We start from the raw sequence: 15,491 nt of genomic DNA on the forward strand, positions 1-15,491 counted from the left end.
AACTATAGACAGGAAGGATAGAAAAATAACAGCAGATGTGGCATTGAAGCCTCTTATCAGACCATAGGAGGAGAAATGTATTAAGGGCAGGGGTGAAATTCAGCAGGTTCTGGAGAACCGGTAAAGAAAATTTTGAGTAGTCCAGAGAACCGGCAAATACCTCTGGCTGACCCCAGAGTGGGGTGGGAATGGAGATTTTGCAATACCCTCCCCCCCCCCCCAGTGAGGAGGGAATGGGGATTTTGCAGTATCTTTCCCCTAGAGTGGGGTAAGAATGGAAATTTTGCAGTATCCTTTCCCTGCCATGCCCACCAAGCCACGCCCACAGAACTGGTAAAAAAAATGAATTTCACCATTGATTTAAGGGTAATTGTTTCAACAATGAAGGAAGGCACAATGTTTACATTCATACACATCACATACATATCATGCTACTAAAAGAGGAGCCTTTTGCATAGTTATACTTTGCTTGGGAAAGATTAATATGAGAAGATGATGTTCTTAACTGAAAAAGAAGAGGCAGAAATTAGGAAAATAATCACCTTTCCTTTGGAAGTTTGGGCTCAGGTATAGTCTCTAATGCATTGGAAGCTAGTGCAGCTTCTTGTGGGGAAAAAAGCAAGAAGTGTTTTCCTCCGATTCAACTGCTGATAGCCATTTTTATACTTCTCTTGTGGAATTAAGTCAATTAAATCAAAACCAAATTCTCATTTTAGGATTTGAAAAGTCATGAGTCAAAAAGAAGGAATCTTGTTTTCCTTCAATTTTGCTAGGCTAAAGGAAGACAAAAGGATGGTGATTTTGTAGCATAATGATCAATGTTTTAATTCATTTTAATAAAATGCTTTCTTAAAATGAAGGCTTGATAAATTTGAATACAAAGTTGAGATAGATTCAATCTTTTTATGTCACATTCAGAAAATTAATTTCTGCATAAATACCATACATAGCCTATCTGGTGAATTTTTATAGCTATTTATAAAACTTCTCCCCTTGGACAGGATCTGCAATATAAATGTTAATTGGAGGATGGAAAGCATTAACAGAATTATTATGGTAATGTTTCTGAAAGCTCATATATCAAATCTTGAAGCATCTTCATTGGGTTTTAATAGAAATAGAAAACATTTTTCCAGTTCTTTTGCCAAATTAGAAATTATCCTTTCAATTGTGGACTATCTTTTCCCAACATGTTGACAAATTTATTGATGAGACATAAACAGTATGAAATAATATTCCACAGGCCAAAGCTTTCCTCACCTCTCCTGTAGTCATTTGCGTAGCCAATTATTTCAACAGTGAGTTAGATGGCAAATCAAGAGTGCAGACAACTATTCCACCAAAAAAGGACCAGAAACTGATTTCTCCTTGAGCTAAATTATGGTCAGTATATGATCAGTTTTTAATACTGCTTCAAACTAGCTGTAAGGTAAGAGATTTTAAGGGAAGGTGAACAATTGTTATGGGTTAGACAGTAGGCAGTGAGATCTGCTCCTACTAGTGGTGCTATTATTGGATACTGCCTGCCCATCAGGGAAGTGCTAAGCTGAACACAGACCAAATTAATGTCAGGCCCAGGTGACAAGCCAGTTAGTCAAGTTTTTTGTTGCAATCAATGGATTTACAGCCATCCATCAAAATGCAGACATGATCCAGCTGCACTTGATTGTGCAAGATGGTGTTTGTTGATCTGAAAAACAGACTGCTTCTGTGGGAATAACGGTAGGAAGATGATAAGATGGGTTAGACAGCAAGTATTACTTACATTGGATCTTGCTAAGAAGCTGAATATGGATTCAATACTATTCCATTTTTGGAGGTTGTCCTATTGTCCCACCTATAATGCATACATTTATTTTTGTCATATTTCCTTGTCCGAAGGGTCCCTTTAGCTGATCTGTCAAAATCAGGAAAGGAACTATGGTAGGCCATTCAATTTTCTTCCAAAAATAAGATACAGAAATTTTCTACCTCTAAGCCATGCTGCTAGTCCAACATATCTTGCAAATGCAAGATTGCAGGAGGTCATTTGTACCACATGAAATTAAAAAAGGAGCAACATACTTTATGTATTCTAGTGCAAATAATGAGACATCTAAATAATAGCCCTTTTATTTCACCTACATAAAATCTTAAAACCCTGTGATGGACCTTTATTTACTGTCAAAAGTTCCACATAGAGATATATTGAAAATATGCTGAGAGAAAGATCAAGAAAAACTGAGTGTGCCTTCATCTTATTTGAATGCTTAACTGGGTAATCTCAACCAGAAGTTTAAGAAATATATGTCTGAATAGGGACACCACCTTGAAGGCAAACTCAATAAAGGCAGCTCTGAGATATCAGTTGTCTCAAAATAATTTTATTCTTTCTTTAAAAATACTACGACAGTTTTGAAAAATGCAAATACTATTTTCATCAGGCTTCTTGAGTATTACTGGACCATCAGAGACCAGCTTGCTTCTGCACAAAGACCAACAATCAAAATACTGCTCAACAGTATTTTTAATAAGCTAAAATAAGAACTTCTTCCCCATTACCAAGAACATGTGATGCTTCCATGTAACTTAAAGTATAAATCTAGTAGATTCTACTCCCATTCCAGTTACCACCTGATCTGAGTTAACTGAGTCATTCAGAATTTATTAGGCATCACACTCATCTTTTTACCCTTTTTGCCTCCCTCCTCCCAATTTTATCTTCCAAAGTCCTTGGATTGATTTTACAATAATACTTTCAAGTCTTCTAGCTGTTGCAGGAGAAAGTGGTTTCTCAGCTCTACTGCCAAAAGGAGGCCTTCTCCAAGGCCATTGTTTATCCTGGGCTTGAACAGAAAGCTTTCTCCCATTGTCTTAAAAAAGGCTTCAGGTATATTAGGTAGATTTGCCAATGTGATGTCTTCTCAGCTGGCTTCAGTTAAGCTGTCAATGTAGTTCCTTAGCAGACATTCATAGTAGTCTCCAATCTTTCTCAGGTTAGCTCGTAGTGCTGAGCTCATTGCTTCTATCATGCAGGGTTCCTTTTCCACCAGCATGATGGCTATTACTCCAAAGTTGAGAAGGACCTGCAGGTAGGCCTACAGTGAAAGACCAAGTTCCATCAGGCCAATGAACAAGCAATGTATTTTTAAGACCACACTACTGAATACCCTGTCTATAATTATTGGGGCCGTGGCAGTGATCAGAAGCGCATAAAGTAGGGGGTGGGGGAAACACACCCAATAATATATAAAAGTAAATATGTATCATTTGTTTTTAAAAGGTTCAAAGTAGAAAATGCACAAAGCATCCATGTTTGCATTTTTTTCCCTGGAATAAACTGGATGTGATATCCATGTGGATAGTAGCAGCATCATTTCAAATAATTAGAATTCAGATGAATCTGCTGAACCACAATGAATAGGTAAAGTTCCCTTTGTGTCGCAGCCCCATCCACATTTGGAACATCACTCAGCTCAACTATGGATGTAACACTGAAAATGTACACTGATTGGGTGGAGAAGATAAATTCTTTGAAACAAAGGTGGTGAACTAGATACTGAAAAACAAAGTTATTCCTTTAAAGCATGTGTGGCAAAGCTCAGCCTTTTGAAAAACCTCTTCTAGCAGCCACAGTTCATGGCAAATTGTGGAAATGTTGATGGTCATTGTTCAGCTACTTCTGGAATGTTAAAGGCAGATGTATGAAGTAAGAAAGATGACCTTGAATGAAACATGCAATATTACTTGCATGTTTTCATCAGGGTTATCGTCTTTTCATACTCACTATAAATAAACCATGAATTCTCAGAATCTAATTTACAAATTAAGATTTAAGTTTATAGCGTGTGCTTATGTTCCCATTCTTCATTATAGTCTCAGCTACAAATGGCTTGAAAATGAATAAACAAATACAAAGAAGCCCAATCCTTAAGCAGGCAGATGAAATGCACAAGCTCTGTCTTTTTTCTTTCCTTTCTACCATTTCTTTTTGTCATCTTCATCAGCCATGTTTGGGAACCAGTGGGGAAGAAGCTCAGTTTTTCCTTACCTGCTCAAGCTCTTCTTTTCTTGCTAGCACTGCTGCAGATCGGTCTTTAGGAGTCCAGGATGGGACTGAAGAATTGGTCTCTTCAGCATTAAGGTGGCAAGGAGAGCTCATTTTCTTCTTTTTGGTTGATGACTGAATCAATAAATTTCCCAATGAGATATATAGTTAACAAGGCTAACAACACCCCCCCCCCCAATTTAAAGAAACTCCTGCTGCAAAGCAATACGTAAAAGTAGACTGTATAAAATATTCATATTTTGAATACTTAGGAAAAAAGAGGTCTATAATAAGGAAGTATAATAATTTAAGGGGTCCTTAACCTGCAGATCAACAATCAAGTAAGCAATACTCCAATGAAGAAACTGCCAAAGAGCCATGAGTAAACAGTCCAGCCACAAAGAATCCCTAAGACCACCCCCACCCACACAGACAGGCAAGAGACCAGAATATAAACTGACAGCAAACAGCACTCCTTACTAGCACTGATAATGTTACCTAGTTAGGATAAATGAAAACCGGAGAACAAGCAAGCTCAGGGAGCACCAAGGACCCTTCATTTCAACTATGAGCCTCAAATATTCTCTTTTCTTGATATAATAATTTTGCTGCAAAGTAGATCTAACTTTCCAGTACAAGCAGTCCTTGAGTTATGACTGCCCATTAGGGTTGAAAGTCAGGACAAACATTACATGAACTGCCTCAAGTAATGGCCAGCCATCTCTGCTCTTTCCAATGCATTTGTTAAATGAACCGACAGTTCTTTTAAGAGCAGGAAGGGTGTGCCTGGGGAGGGAGAGATCCTAGAAGGCCTAGTGCAGGCTGAAACCCACTAGCCATGGGCTTTCCAAGGCTTCCCCCATCTCAAGATACCCCCATGCTCTTCTACCCATCTCTCAAGTGGCTCTCACACATGCCCATTGAACAGCTGTTTTGCTAGCAAGAAACAGTGGGGAAGAAAAATACTGGGCTCTCCTGCCTTTCTTGGTTCTGCCACTGCCCTTCATTCTGCCAAGTTGCCCCTGCCTTTTTGGTGCAAAAAAAGGACCGGTTCCCTAGCCTTTGAGAGCTTGCTGGGGTTTGGAGAAACAAAGCTCAGATCTGAGCTAAGCTTCATTTCTCCAGCCCAGCACAAGAATTCTGTTCCATGCATGGAGAGGAAATCCTTTCACTGATGGCAGCAGCTTGAAACCTTCCCTGCTGGCTTCCCTACTGATCTTCTGGGGAATTCAATAGAGTACATTGTTAAATGGAGATCACATGATTGTAGGGCACTTGACAACTGATTGTAAGTGTGAATGGTTGCCAAGCACCCGGATCCCAATCATGTGACTGGGGGAGGGAGCAGCACAATGTTTTATGAGAACTAGAAATGCTTTATTGACTGTAAAGGATCCTTTCTGAGCTGTTTTAACTTTGAATAGTTATTAAATGACCAGTTGTAAGTCAAGGACCTATATTGTGAGAAACTAGATGTAAATTAAAAGGATTTTTTGGATGTTAACTTTCACTGACAATTGTGCAAATAAACTAGTTGCATGATGAGACTGATGTACAATACTTAATCTCATCATTCCTGTGATGACATTATAACACATGACAACATTCTCCTTTACTCCCACAGATGTCTATGCATACATATGAATATTCAGAGAATCAAAAACATTTATATAATTAAGATATGGCTTATTTCACATAGCATTTGAAATATGTATTATAAATTACCTTCAAAGCATTTCTTCTGGTCCTTATGGTTGCTCTTTTTTCCTTTTCAATTAACGGTATCTCAGGTTCCACCACTTGTCTGCTCTCTCTTATTTCCTTTTCATTCTACCATCCCAGAAGGAGAAAGGATTGTAACAGGAAGTAAAAGGAAAGTACTGAGATAATACCAGAAAGTCACTTGTCTTTTTTAAAAAAAACGGAGCAGTGTATTTTTTACAGACATTTATTATCCAGTGAAGATAAGTAAATAAAATTTAAAAGATATTTAGATGTATGAAAATACTTTATACTATCCAGATTTGAATATTACTGCAACTTGTGGGGGGATTTCAAACATGCAGCAGACATAAGGAGCCCTAAGCTTTCTGAACTAGAAGAATTTCTTGGTTCTTAAGGAAGAATAGTAAAAAAAACAAACCAAATGAAGATAAACATAAACATTTCAAAGGAAGATGTCAGCCCTCGGGCTGCCATTCAAGGGGGAACCCATCCATCGCCATGCCCGCTCGGCCATGCTTACACACCAGCAATGCTGCCACGTTGATGGTGACTCTCTTGATGTTGGCGGAGCCCGTAGCTGCATGTGGCTCTGCAAGGCTTCCCTCACTATTCTGCAGAGTATCTCTTCTACTTGGGTGCAACTGCCTCCTCAGAAGTAACTCTTCTGCTCGGATGTGGCTAACCAGGAAGGAGCTATGACGACACTGAGTGGGGGTGTGGCTGAGGGTCATGGTGATTGGTGATGGTGGTTGGGTGTCATCTGGGTGGAGTTGTGGGTGGAGCTGGGTGGGGTAATGGTATATATATGAGTGATGGTGTTAACTTGGTTAGAACTGACTTGGATTTACTTACCTTTGCACCATTGTCATTTAATGCTGATTATCATGTAATATTAGATAGAGATAAAGTTTTTCACCAAACAAACTGACTCTCTGTTTGCATTCAACGTGAACGCCGGAACGTGACAGAAAGTCAGTTCTCTACCATCAATACTTCACTTCACATAGTTCCTGTTTGGTCTGAATGATGTCTGAAGGAGCCGAGGCAGCAGCAGTGGTCCTACCTGAGGCCACTGTTTTGGTTGTTACAACACAGGAGGAGGAAACAGAGGTAGCTGTAAGATGTATAGCCACTGGGGCTATTCCTACATCTCAACCGGTGATGCCAGTGAATGAGTGGTGGAAGCAAACGGGGTTAACAACCAGCTCAGAACTACCTGTGCCTTCACCCCAGGGGGATCACCTCACTTGGTAGAAAGGAGGGTGACTAAAGATGAAGAGGGGGAGTGGAGCTACTCCACTGACTAGGGTAGCCAGACGATGGATTGTCTGAGGGAGTGGTTTGGGGAGGTCAGCTTCCGTGACAGCGGTTCTTGTTATCAAGAGAACAGAGGGGATATAGCAATAGCAATAGCAGTGGACTTATATACCGCTTCATAGGCCTTTCAGGCCTCTCTAAGCGGTTTACAGAGAGTCAGCATATTGCCCCCAACAATCTGGGTCCTCAGATGGCCGGTCAAGTAGCAGGAATACATCATGGCCTCCTTCCCAGCCTATCCCTCGCTTCCATCTAGCCATCCGGTCACGGTAGAACTAAAGCTGCCTCCCCAGTTGGGGAAAACCCACCCAGTGTTTCACAGCAGTTTACTCAAACTGGTGACCATCACTGGGCTATGTAATCTTCCAACACCACCGTCTCCGGTGCAGGTGAACGCCATTATGAAATCGAACAGATAGTAGATTCCCGTTGTCGTCATGGTACTTTACAGTATTTAGGAGTTTGGAAGAGATACACAGAAGAATAAAAAGACACTTAACTGCTGATAAGAAATGTTTAGAAAGTAATACTTCTCCCCAAAAAGATGTTATAAAGGTGTTCAGATTTTTGCACCTACATGTTCTCTTTTCTAAACAACTGCACATAAATAGCAAGTTTGCCTGTAGATTAGCAGGAAAATATGATATTAACTATGTACCATATGGAAATTAAGTCAGATATGTTCACCTACAGATTTACTGAAATGACCAATTTAACCTAATTATTTCCATACAAGTGTAAGGAATATGTGAAGAAAGGCGACTATATACACTTTGGGGTCATGTAATTGTCTTAATATGTGAGTGAAGAATGAATAGACATTTATAGCAAGTGGTTGAAAGGAACCAATTGCCACCGGCAGATTAAACAGCACTTATACAGTACAGATACTGTACAAATCCTACAGCTGTACAGCAGGATCACTCTGCTCTGTTTGTTAACCAAACAAACTATAGTTGCAACAATGCAATCTAAAGACTTCTGGGACGCAGGTGATTCCACTGGGAGATATGTTTAGTTAATAACAGCAAACTATAACAATACTAAGCCTAATGTTTATACTAATTATCCAGTACATAATGGATAATTAAATATCCAGTTTCCCAGAATGATTTTTTATGGTGAGATAATTTCCTGGAAGGGTAAATGAATAACAATTTACAAACATAAGGAATGAATGTAGGAAAAAAAAACATGCATACTTCATATTAAATGTATTACTAATCATACAGCAGACACATGAAAATTGGTAACAGAACTCAAATGTCAACAGACAAATCAAAATATAAACAATGTGATTGTTATCAAATACATTTCCAGGAGATTCATGAATATAGACGCTTTGATAGATAGTGAAATATTAATTGCAGCCTAGTAGCTTTCTCCTACACCAGAGTCTCCTACCAACTTTGCCTCTTCTAGGGGCAAGAGAGAAGAAAATGAGAAAAAGTGGGCTGGATACCCAAAAATTAATATAATCTCTATATGAATTCCTAAAGAAGACAGACTAAATTTCAATTTATCATAACGGAAGAAATGGGAATACACTTTCATCTTTGCATCATCTCTTCTGGTATGATATAATTTACAAGTTTCTCCTCACCCTCATCTAGCATGGTCAGCAGAATAAAACCATATTCTCTTACCACAATAGACCTCTTGGAAGAAAGGTGGTATGGCATGCCATAGACATTTCTTATTTCTGTGAAATAAAAACAAAATCAGAAACAGATTATTATTTTCTTCATAGAGATGCTTGGTTTTCTATTCCAAGACCGAAACAATACAAATGCAAACAATGAAGGAGAAAATATCAGGGTGATATAAAATAAAAAATAAAATAAAATACTGGTATAGAACCAAGGTTGGTCTAGTGGTTAAGGTACTGGGCTAGAAAACAAGGAGACCGTGAATTCAAATCCCACCTTAGCCATGAAAGTCAGCTAGGTGACTTTGGGTCAATCAAGCTCTCTCAGCCCAATCCAACTCGCAGGGTTGTTATTGTGAGGAAAATAGGAGGAGGAAGGTGTGAAATAAATTCACCACCTTGAGTTATTGGAAAAAAATATAAAGGCACACTATAAATTAAATTAAATTGAAGTCATATATACTTCCATATAATTTCCAAAAAGATATTCAACAGGGCCCAACCAACCATTAGCTTTGTTCTTAATTTACAAAGTTATTTTCCAAAATATAATCATATTCTCATGGAAGGAAGCATTTCTTCATAAAAAAATTTCAGCCAATCTATTTAATTCATTACAAGATGTAGTTTATTCCTGCCAACATTGAAAGGCACTTCAATAAACTCATGGCACATGCCTTTCAATTTGCTTGATAATTTTTGGGCTTCCCATAGGCATCTCATTGGCCACTTCTTTTAATTTAATACTAAGCTCCACCTTGGTTTTCCTTTTGGAGATCACATTATCAAGAAAAAAGCAATTATAACCTCTGGTTGAAGTTTAGAGAAAAAGGTAACCCACAATAATTTGTTAAGTAACTATCTTAAAGGTACTCAAACTCAGTCCCTTCAAGGAAAACAGAATAGGTCACATTCTGAGCTATTTCTGACATAAAATCCTCAGGAAAAGCAAACCTTTGGAAACATTGAGGTGTTCTATTTTACAAGTTAAGTAAGAAGGAGAGCAACATCTGTGACACAAACTCTCTTGGGATGGACTGCAGCTCTGTTGATAGTGGTAATAGCAATGGCAGCAACAACTTCTTCCCAACTTTTTCTCTTTGCACCTGAAGCGGGAGAAAAGGACTCACTTGAGCGGCAGAAACCTTCTGCCTCAATTCAGCCTCAGGAATCCGACTCAACTAATATATCACATTTAAAACTCAACGTACTGATTAAAAATGTAAGATTAAGTCTTACTCTCACAAACTAAAAACATATATTTTTACTGGTTAAAGACATATGCCACCTGAATGAAGTACTTATGGCTCAATGGGGAGGACAAAATGCAGTGAATATGCAGCAATGAAGTAAAAAAAAAGATAGAAAGTCTGAGAGAAAAGCTGGTGCTTATGTAGAAATGTCTGCATCTCAGACTGATGCACACTAGAACATTCTTTAAGAGCTAAATATATCCACCTATTATTTCTCTTTTGTTATGAGAATTCCTGTTTTTTCAAGGTCCTTTTCTTAATTTGTCCTATCCATGTGGCCCTACTTCTTTTTACTTGCCCAATTCCTTAAAAAAATACACACAATTAGTTATCCAAAGTACCTATCCAGCTTCTGAGATTTTGAATTTTGTTTCTTTTTTGGAGGAGAATTTGAACTATGCTTTCGCTTGCGTACTGACTTCACACCATGTTCTTGCACGAGAGAGGTTTTTGGGCTACATCCCCGTTTCTGAGAAGACTGTTCTTGTCTGTAAGGAGATTTTGATCTACGCTTATCTCTTTGAGGAGAGTCTTCTTGTTTGTGGGACGATCCTGAACTATGTTCTCGCCTATAGGATAATTCTGAACTTCTATCCTGTCTTTCTGTTGACGGGTCTCGCTTGCCAGAAGATCTTGAGCTACGCTCTTGCCTGGCGCAGGATCTTGGACTTTGGCAACGTAAGTCTCTTGAGGTCTTATTTGTACTGGAATGCTTGGAATTGATGCTGTGATGAATCTTTGGAGAACTAGACTTGGATTTTGCCAGGCTTTCAATATTATGTTTTTCATTAGAAGAAATAGAAGTAGAGACCTGAAAAGAGAATGAAACCATCCAATAAAGAATCAAGAGAAATCCATCTTTTTCAATTTCAAACTCAGAACCACTCATAAAAATTCAAAATGTCATTAATACTAAACTCTAGGCTAAAATGTTAATCTCTTAGTTTCCTGACCTATGAATGCTATCTAGTTCCACTATATAATTGTGACACGTTACGTTGCCCCCAATATCTCAAGTTTAACTTTATCCACAGAGCACAACAATTTTCACTTTTTCTATTCTGAAACATACTGAGATCATCCTCTAATTTTTCCAAATATGTGAACTATAGGACTTGTGTATATATATATATATCTAGAGGGGACCAAGTTAGAGATACTTTAAAGTGTCACTGTAGGTCTTTGTTTTTCTTGGAAGCAACTTTTTCTCCTCTCTATAGCCCTCATTCACTCTTCACTCATGTCCCACATCTAGTCTCCATCTCCCCCTTACTAACAATTATTTTCATTATGACCAGAATCAACTTACCGAGTCTTTGTAACGTTCAGACCCTTTGAGATACTGGTCAGCTTGGTTCATATTCCAGGGTGGCTCCTGATAGTCTTCAGGCGCCCATGCTCTATGGTTTTCAGCCTGTTGTTGTGGGGAAAATAGGAAGAATTGGGTTGGGTATGTTCACTGCCTTGAGTTATTTGTATTTCGCGGGGAATGAATGAATGATTGAACGAATGAATGAATGAAAGGGAGCAGCTTTTCAAGTGTAAGACTAGAGATAAATGAAATAAAACACATGGATTAGAACAACAAAAGGAAGTGGAGGACACACAGAATAATCTTTTATAGCTTGCTGCCTTCCATATATAGTTAAACTTCAACTAATTCCCAAGGAATTAGCTTTCCTGAAGACTTTCTGACATAAAAGTAACTGAACAAGTAACATTTGTATAGTCACACATAAATTCAAAATTGGACCTACCTATATTTTCAAAGAAAAAATATATGCAAATGTTCCCATTCTTACCAATCCAATAACTTTTCTTCTCATTAGCACAGGTACAGAGCGAATATCCTTGAGGGTACTTGGAAGGCTGGAAGAATCAAGAGCTGGGATAACAACATTAGCTTGAGAGTCATCTGTATCTTTCTCCTTGGTTGAAGTTTCAGTCTACGACAGTTTAAAACAAAATCAAGATTAGAATATTTTGGGAAACAGATTTTTAGACATAACAGGAATTGAACAACCAAAATGCCTGTAATCACAAGTAATTTCCAGATTCCAAATTGAACATACTTATATTTCCAAGGAATAGAATTCTTTATTGGCCAAGTGTGATTGGACACACAAAGAATTTGTCTTTGGTGCATATGAAAATATATGCAGAGGGCTTTCCCGTTCTTACCAGTTTAAATGTCAGCGTTCCAAATATCATGCAGAATTAAATCAGAGTCAAAGGCAAATCTATGCTTAAAGTTCCAATTTAATAAGGCAAGCATGTTGGCATCGTACTGTGGGATTCCAACTCTGGAAGTTACATCAGAATCCCACCCAGTTAAAAATTCATGATCTTGTCCCACATCCACAGTCCATCACATGGTTCAATCTTCTTCTTCCACGCTAGCACCTACGCCCAAACTGGTTCCGATCAGGTGCAAAGGTTTGGGAGACAAAAGATGACCTTGCGCTTCTAGGAAGGAATTTTTTATTTTGAAAACAACACATTCTACCCCTTGCTATATTCCCCCCCCCTTAATAAGAGTGTGGCAGGCCAAAGATTCTTAAAGGAACCGCTGCAGACCTGACAGGCGGCCTCTCTTCAAAAGAGAAACATTTTCTGGAAAAGAAAATTAAAGAAAGGTTACTATAGATATCTCTAACCACCCCTTCCTCCCCCAGGGGGACCCTTTGGCTTATCAGGGAACTTCTCATGGAATTGTTTCACTAATTCATCTGCTTTTAAATCCCAACTTTTCACCCATGTAGCTTCAGACAAAGGGTACCCCTTCCAATGCACCAAATATTGTAAGCGACCTCTATACATCCTGGAATCCAATATTTTTTTCACTTCATAATGTGTTTCCCCTTCTACCACTACAGGAGGAGGGGGAGCTTGGGTAGATGGCCTTATGCTAGATCCCCTTACAGGTTTTAACAAGCTACAATGGAATACTGGGTAAATTTTCTCTAGGATTCTGGGTAGGCTGAGTCTAACTGTAACTGGGTTAATTATCTTTTCTGTTGGGAAAGGTCCTAGGAATTTTGGACCCAATTTCTTGCTAGGCATCCTCAATCTTATGTATTTTGTAGATAAAAAAACTTTGTCCTCCACCCTAAAGGGGGGTTGGAGGGAACGATGTTTATCAGCTTGCTTCTTGTAGGCTTCTGCCGCATCGGTTAGAGCCTTCTTTGTATTTTCCCATCACTTCTTTAGTGTGTCCATCCATTCATTCAGAGACCTGGAGGAGGGAGGTTCTTTTGGCAGCTCAGACATGAGAACGAACTCCATGCCACTGGTAATCTGCAACGGAGTTAAACCGGTACTGCTGTGGACCTGCATTGTTGTACGCCACTTCAGCGAAGGGTAGTAAGTCTGACCAGTTGTCTTGCTGATAGTCCACATAACACCAGAGGTATTGTTCCACCATTGCATTGGCCCTCTCTGCTGGGCACAATACTTCCAAAGGTTCAAATTCGAAATTAAACACATCCCAGCAGGAAATAACTTGTTAGCAGATGCTCTGTCGAGAAAACCGCAATATGACAGTAAGAAGGAAGAGGTCGTCCACCCCATCATATGTCCCTCTCACCAAAAAGCAGCTCAAGTCACCACTCGGAGCCAAGATAAGTTGTCGACCGAGCTGAAGGCAGCTCTCTGGACGGACCCGTGGTTTAACAACAACAAGGACATCCTAACGGTGAGCGATGGCTTAGCCTGGAAGGGGTCCAAACTATACATTCCTGCAAAGATGAGGCTGCAAATGCTACAGTGGAATCATGATGCGAAACTAGGAGGCCACTTCGGATTCCTAAAAACACTCCACCTCACCAGACGTCAATTTTGGTGGCCAAAGATGAAATCGGAAGTGGAAGATTATGTCAAAAGCTGTGCTACTTGTGCCACAAAGAAAACCCAGCCCGGAAAACCCCCTGGATTACTACAACGAGTGGCCAGCCCCAGCTGACCATGGGAAGAGATTGCCATGGATTTCATCATCGAGCTTCCAAACAGCGGTGGTAATAGAGTAATCTGGACAGTTATTGATTTGTTTTCCAAGCAAGCGCATTTCATCGCTTGCTCAGGGTTGCCATCCGCAAAGAAATTATCGAACTTGCTTAGGGGATAACCTCCGATGAGCTAAAAGTGCTTCGAGGTTTTTATGATCAGTCCAGATCTCGAATGGTATGTCCCTCCTAGGAGATGTCTCCAGATAAGCATGCTCCACCTGATTGTGAATGCCTCTTTCTCCCAAATGGACCACCTTCTTTCAGTAGGGGTGAGTTTCTCGGAGATATAAGCGCAAGGCAAGAGGTGGCCTTCTTTACTTTTTTGCAGTAATACTGTGGCTATTGCTACATCACTGGCATCCATCTGAATTATAAATGGTCGTTCTGGGTCGGGATGCTGCAAGATGGGCTCTTGGGCAAAGAGCTGTTTTAATTTCTCAAAGGCTTTTTGACAGTCCATCGTCCACCTTAGTGGTTGGTTTGCTTTTGGCTTTGTTGGGGAAAGACCCGTCTTTAGTAGCTCAGTTAATGGTAGGGCAATTTCAGCGAAAGTTGGGATGAACTGCCTATAAAAATTCGCAAATCCAAGAAATCTTTTTAGTTGTTTGCGAGTACTCGGAGATTTCCAATCCAACACTGCTTTTTCTTTTCCTGGATTCATTTCTATTCCTTCTTTGGAGATACAATACCCCAGGTAATCTAGCGAGGTCTTGTGGAACTCACACTTTGACAATTTGGCGTACAGCTTGACAGCTAGAAGTTGTTTCAGAACTTGACGCACCAGTTTTACATGTTCTTCTAGGGTCTCAGAGAAAATCAAGATGTCATCCAAATAAATGAGTACTCCGCGGTACAGGTGGTCATGTAACACCTCATTTATGTACTGCATGAAGACTGCGGGTGCTCCTAGTAGTCCAAAAGGCATGACTTTGTACTAGAAGCTTCCCAGGGGAGTATTAAATGCAGTTTTCCACTCATCCCCCTTTTGGATTTATATGCGGTAATATGCCTCTCTCAAGTCCAGCTTAGTGAAGATTTTGCCTTTAGTCAAGTGGTTCAACATATCCTTCATGAGGGGGATGAGATAGGTGTTCTTTTCGCATACTGCATTCAAAGCTCGCAGATCTGCACAGAGGTGAACTCTGAACACCCCCGCCAAGTCCCAGTAGACCTTTGCCACTCGTTGGATCCCCAGAGGTTTGGTGTATGCTGTGGGGGCTGCAGGTTTTGGATGGTTTGGGCTGTTGGTTCTAATTGTTCCTGGGTGGCCTTTAGGCTCCACGGTTGGTAACAGCCCAAAATCAATGATCAATTTTCTAACACCGTCCTCCCACTTGATAGTAGGTGGAGTTGTTGTCCAACCATGGAAGTCCCAAGATAATTGACTCCTGCATTTTGGGGGCTACAATGAATCTGATGAACTCATAGTGGCGGCCTATCTTCAACTTTACTAATTCAGTGATCTTTGTGGCCAGGGCGCTCCCAATTAGGGTTCCACCTAATTGCTTGAACCGAAT

The 15,491-nt window shown here is 39.7% G+C and overlaps 1 protein-coding gene across 7 annotated transcripts in view; it reads right to left on the reverse strand.

Moving 5' to 3' along the window:
• Positions 1-2,347: 2,347 nt before the first annotated feature.
• LOC106540188 (uncharacterized) overlaps positions 2,348-15,491 on the reverse strand; it is a 50,889-nt gene continuing 37,745 nt past the window's right edge. For 4 of the 7 annotated variants that reach the window (XM_087719975.1, XM_087719972.1, XM_087719973.1 and 1 more), the window contains 9 exons: positions 11,773-11,916; positions 11,280-11,384; positions 10,312-10,781; positions 9,672-9,823; positions 8,716-8,771; positions 6,277-6,534; positions 5,753-5,857; positions 4,031-4,162; positions 2,348-3,077 (listed from right to left, as the gene is read on the reverse strand). In XM_087719975.1, the coding sequence (XP_087576101.1) occupies positions 2,904-3,077; positions 4,031-4,162; positions 5,753-5,857; positions 6,277-6,534; positions 8,716-8,771; positions 9,672-9,823; positions 10,312-10,781; positions 11,280-11,384; positions 11,773-11,916 (1,596 nt within the window). In that variant the 3' untranslated portion in view covers positions 2,348-2,903. The remainder of the gene's footprint in view (positions 3,078-4,030; positions 4,163-5,752; positions 5,858-6,276; positions 6,535-8,715; positions 8,772-9,671; positions 9,824-10,311; positions 10,782-11,279; positions 11,385-11,772; positions 11,917-15,491) is intronic. The other 3 variants (XM_087719970.1, XM_087719974.1, XM_087719971.1) reach the window with 3 other exon arrangements.

This window comes from Thamnophis sirtalis, unplaced genomic scaffold (genome assembly GCF_051295495.1).
Source record: "Thamnophis sirtalis isolate CommonGarterSnake01/CBP01778 unplaced genomic scaffold, rThaSir2_p1.2 scaffold_7, whole genome shotgun sequence".
Lineage (NCBI taxonomy): Eukaryota > Metazoa > Chordata > Lepidosauria > Squamata > Natricidae > Thamnophis > Thamnophis sirtalis.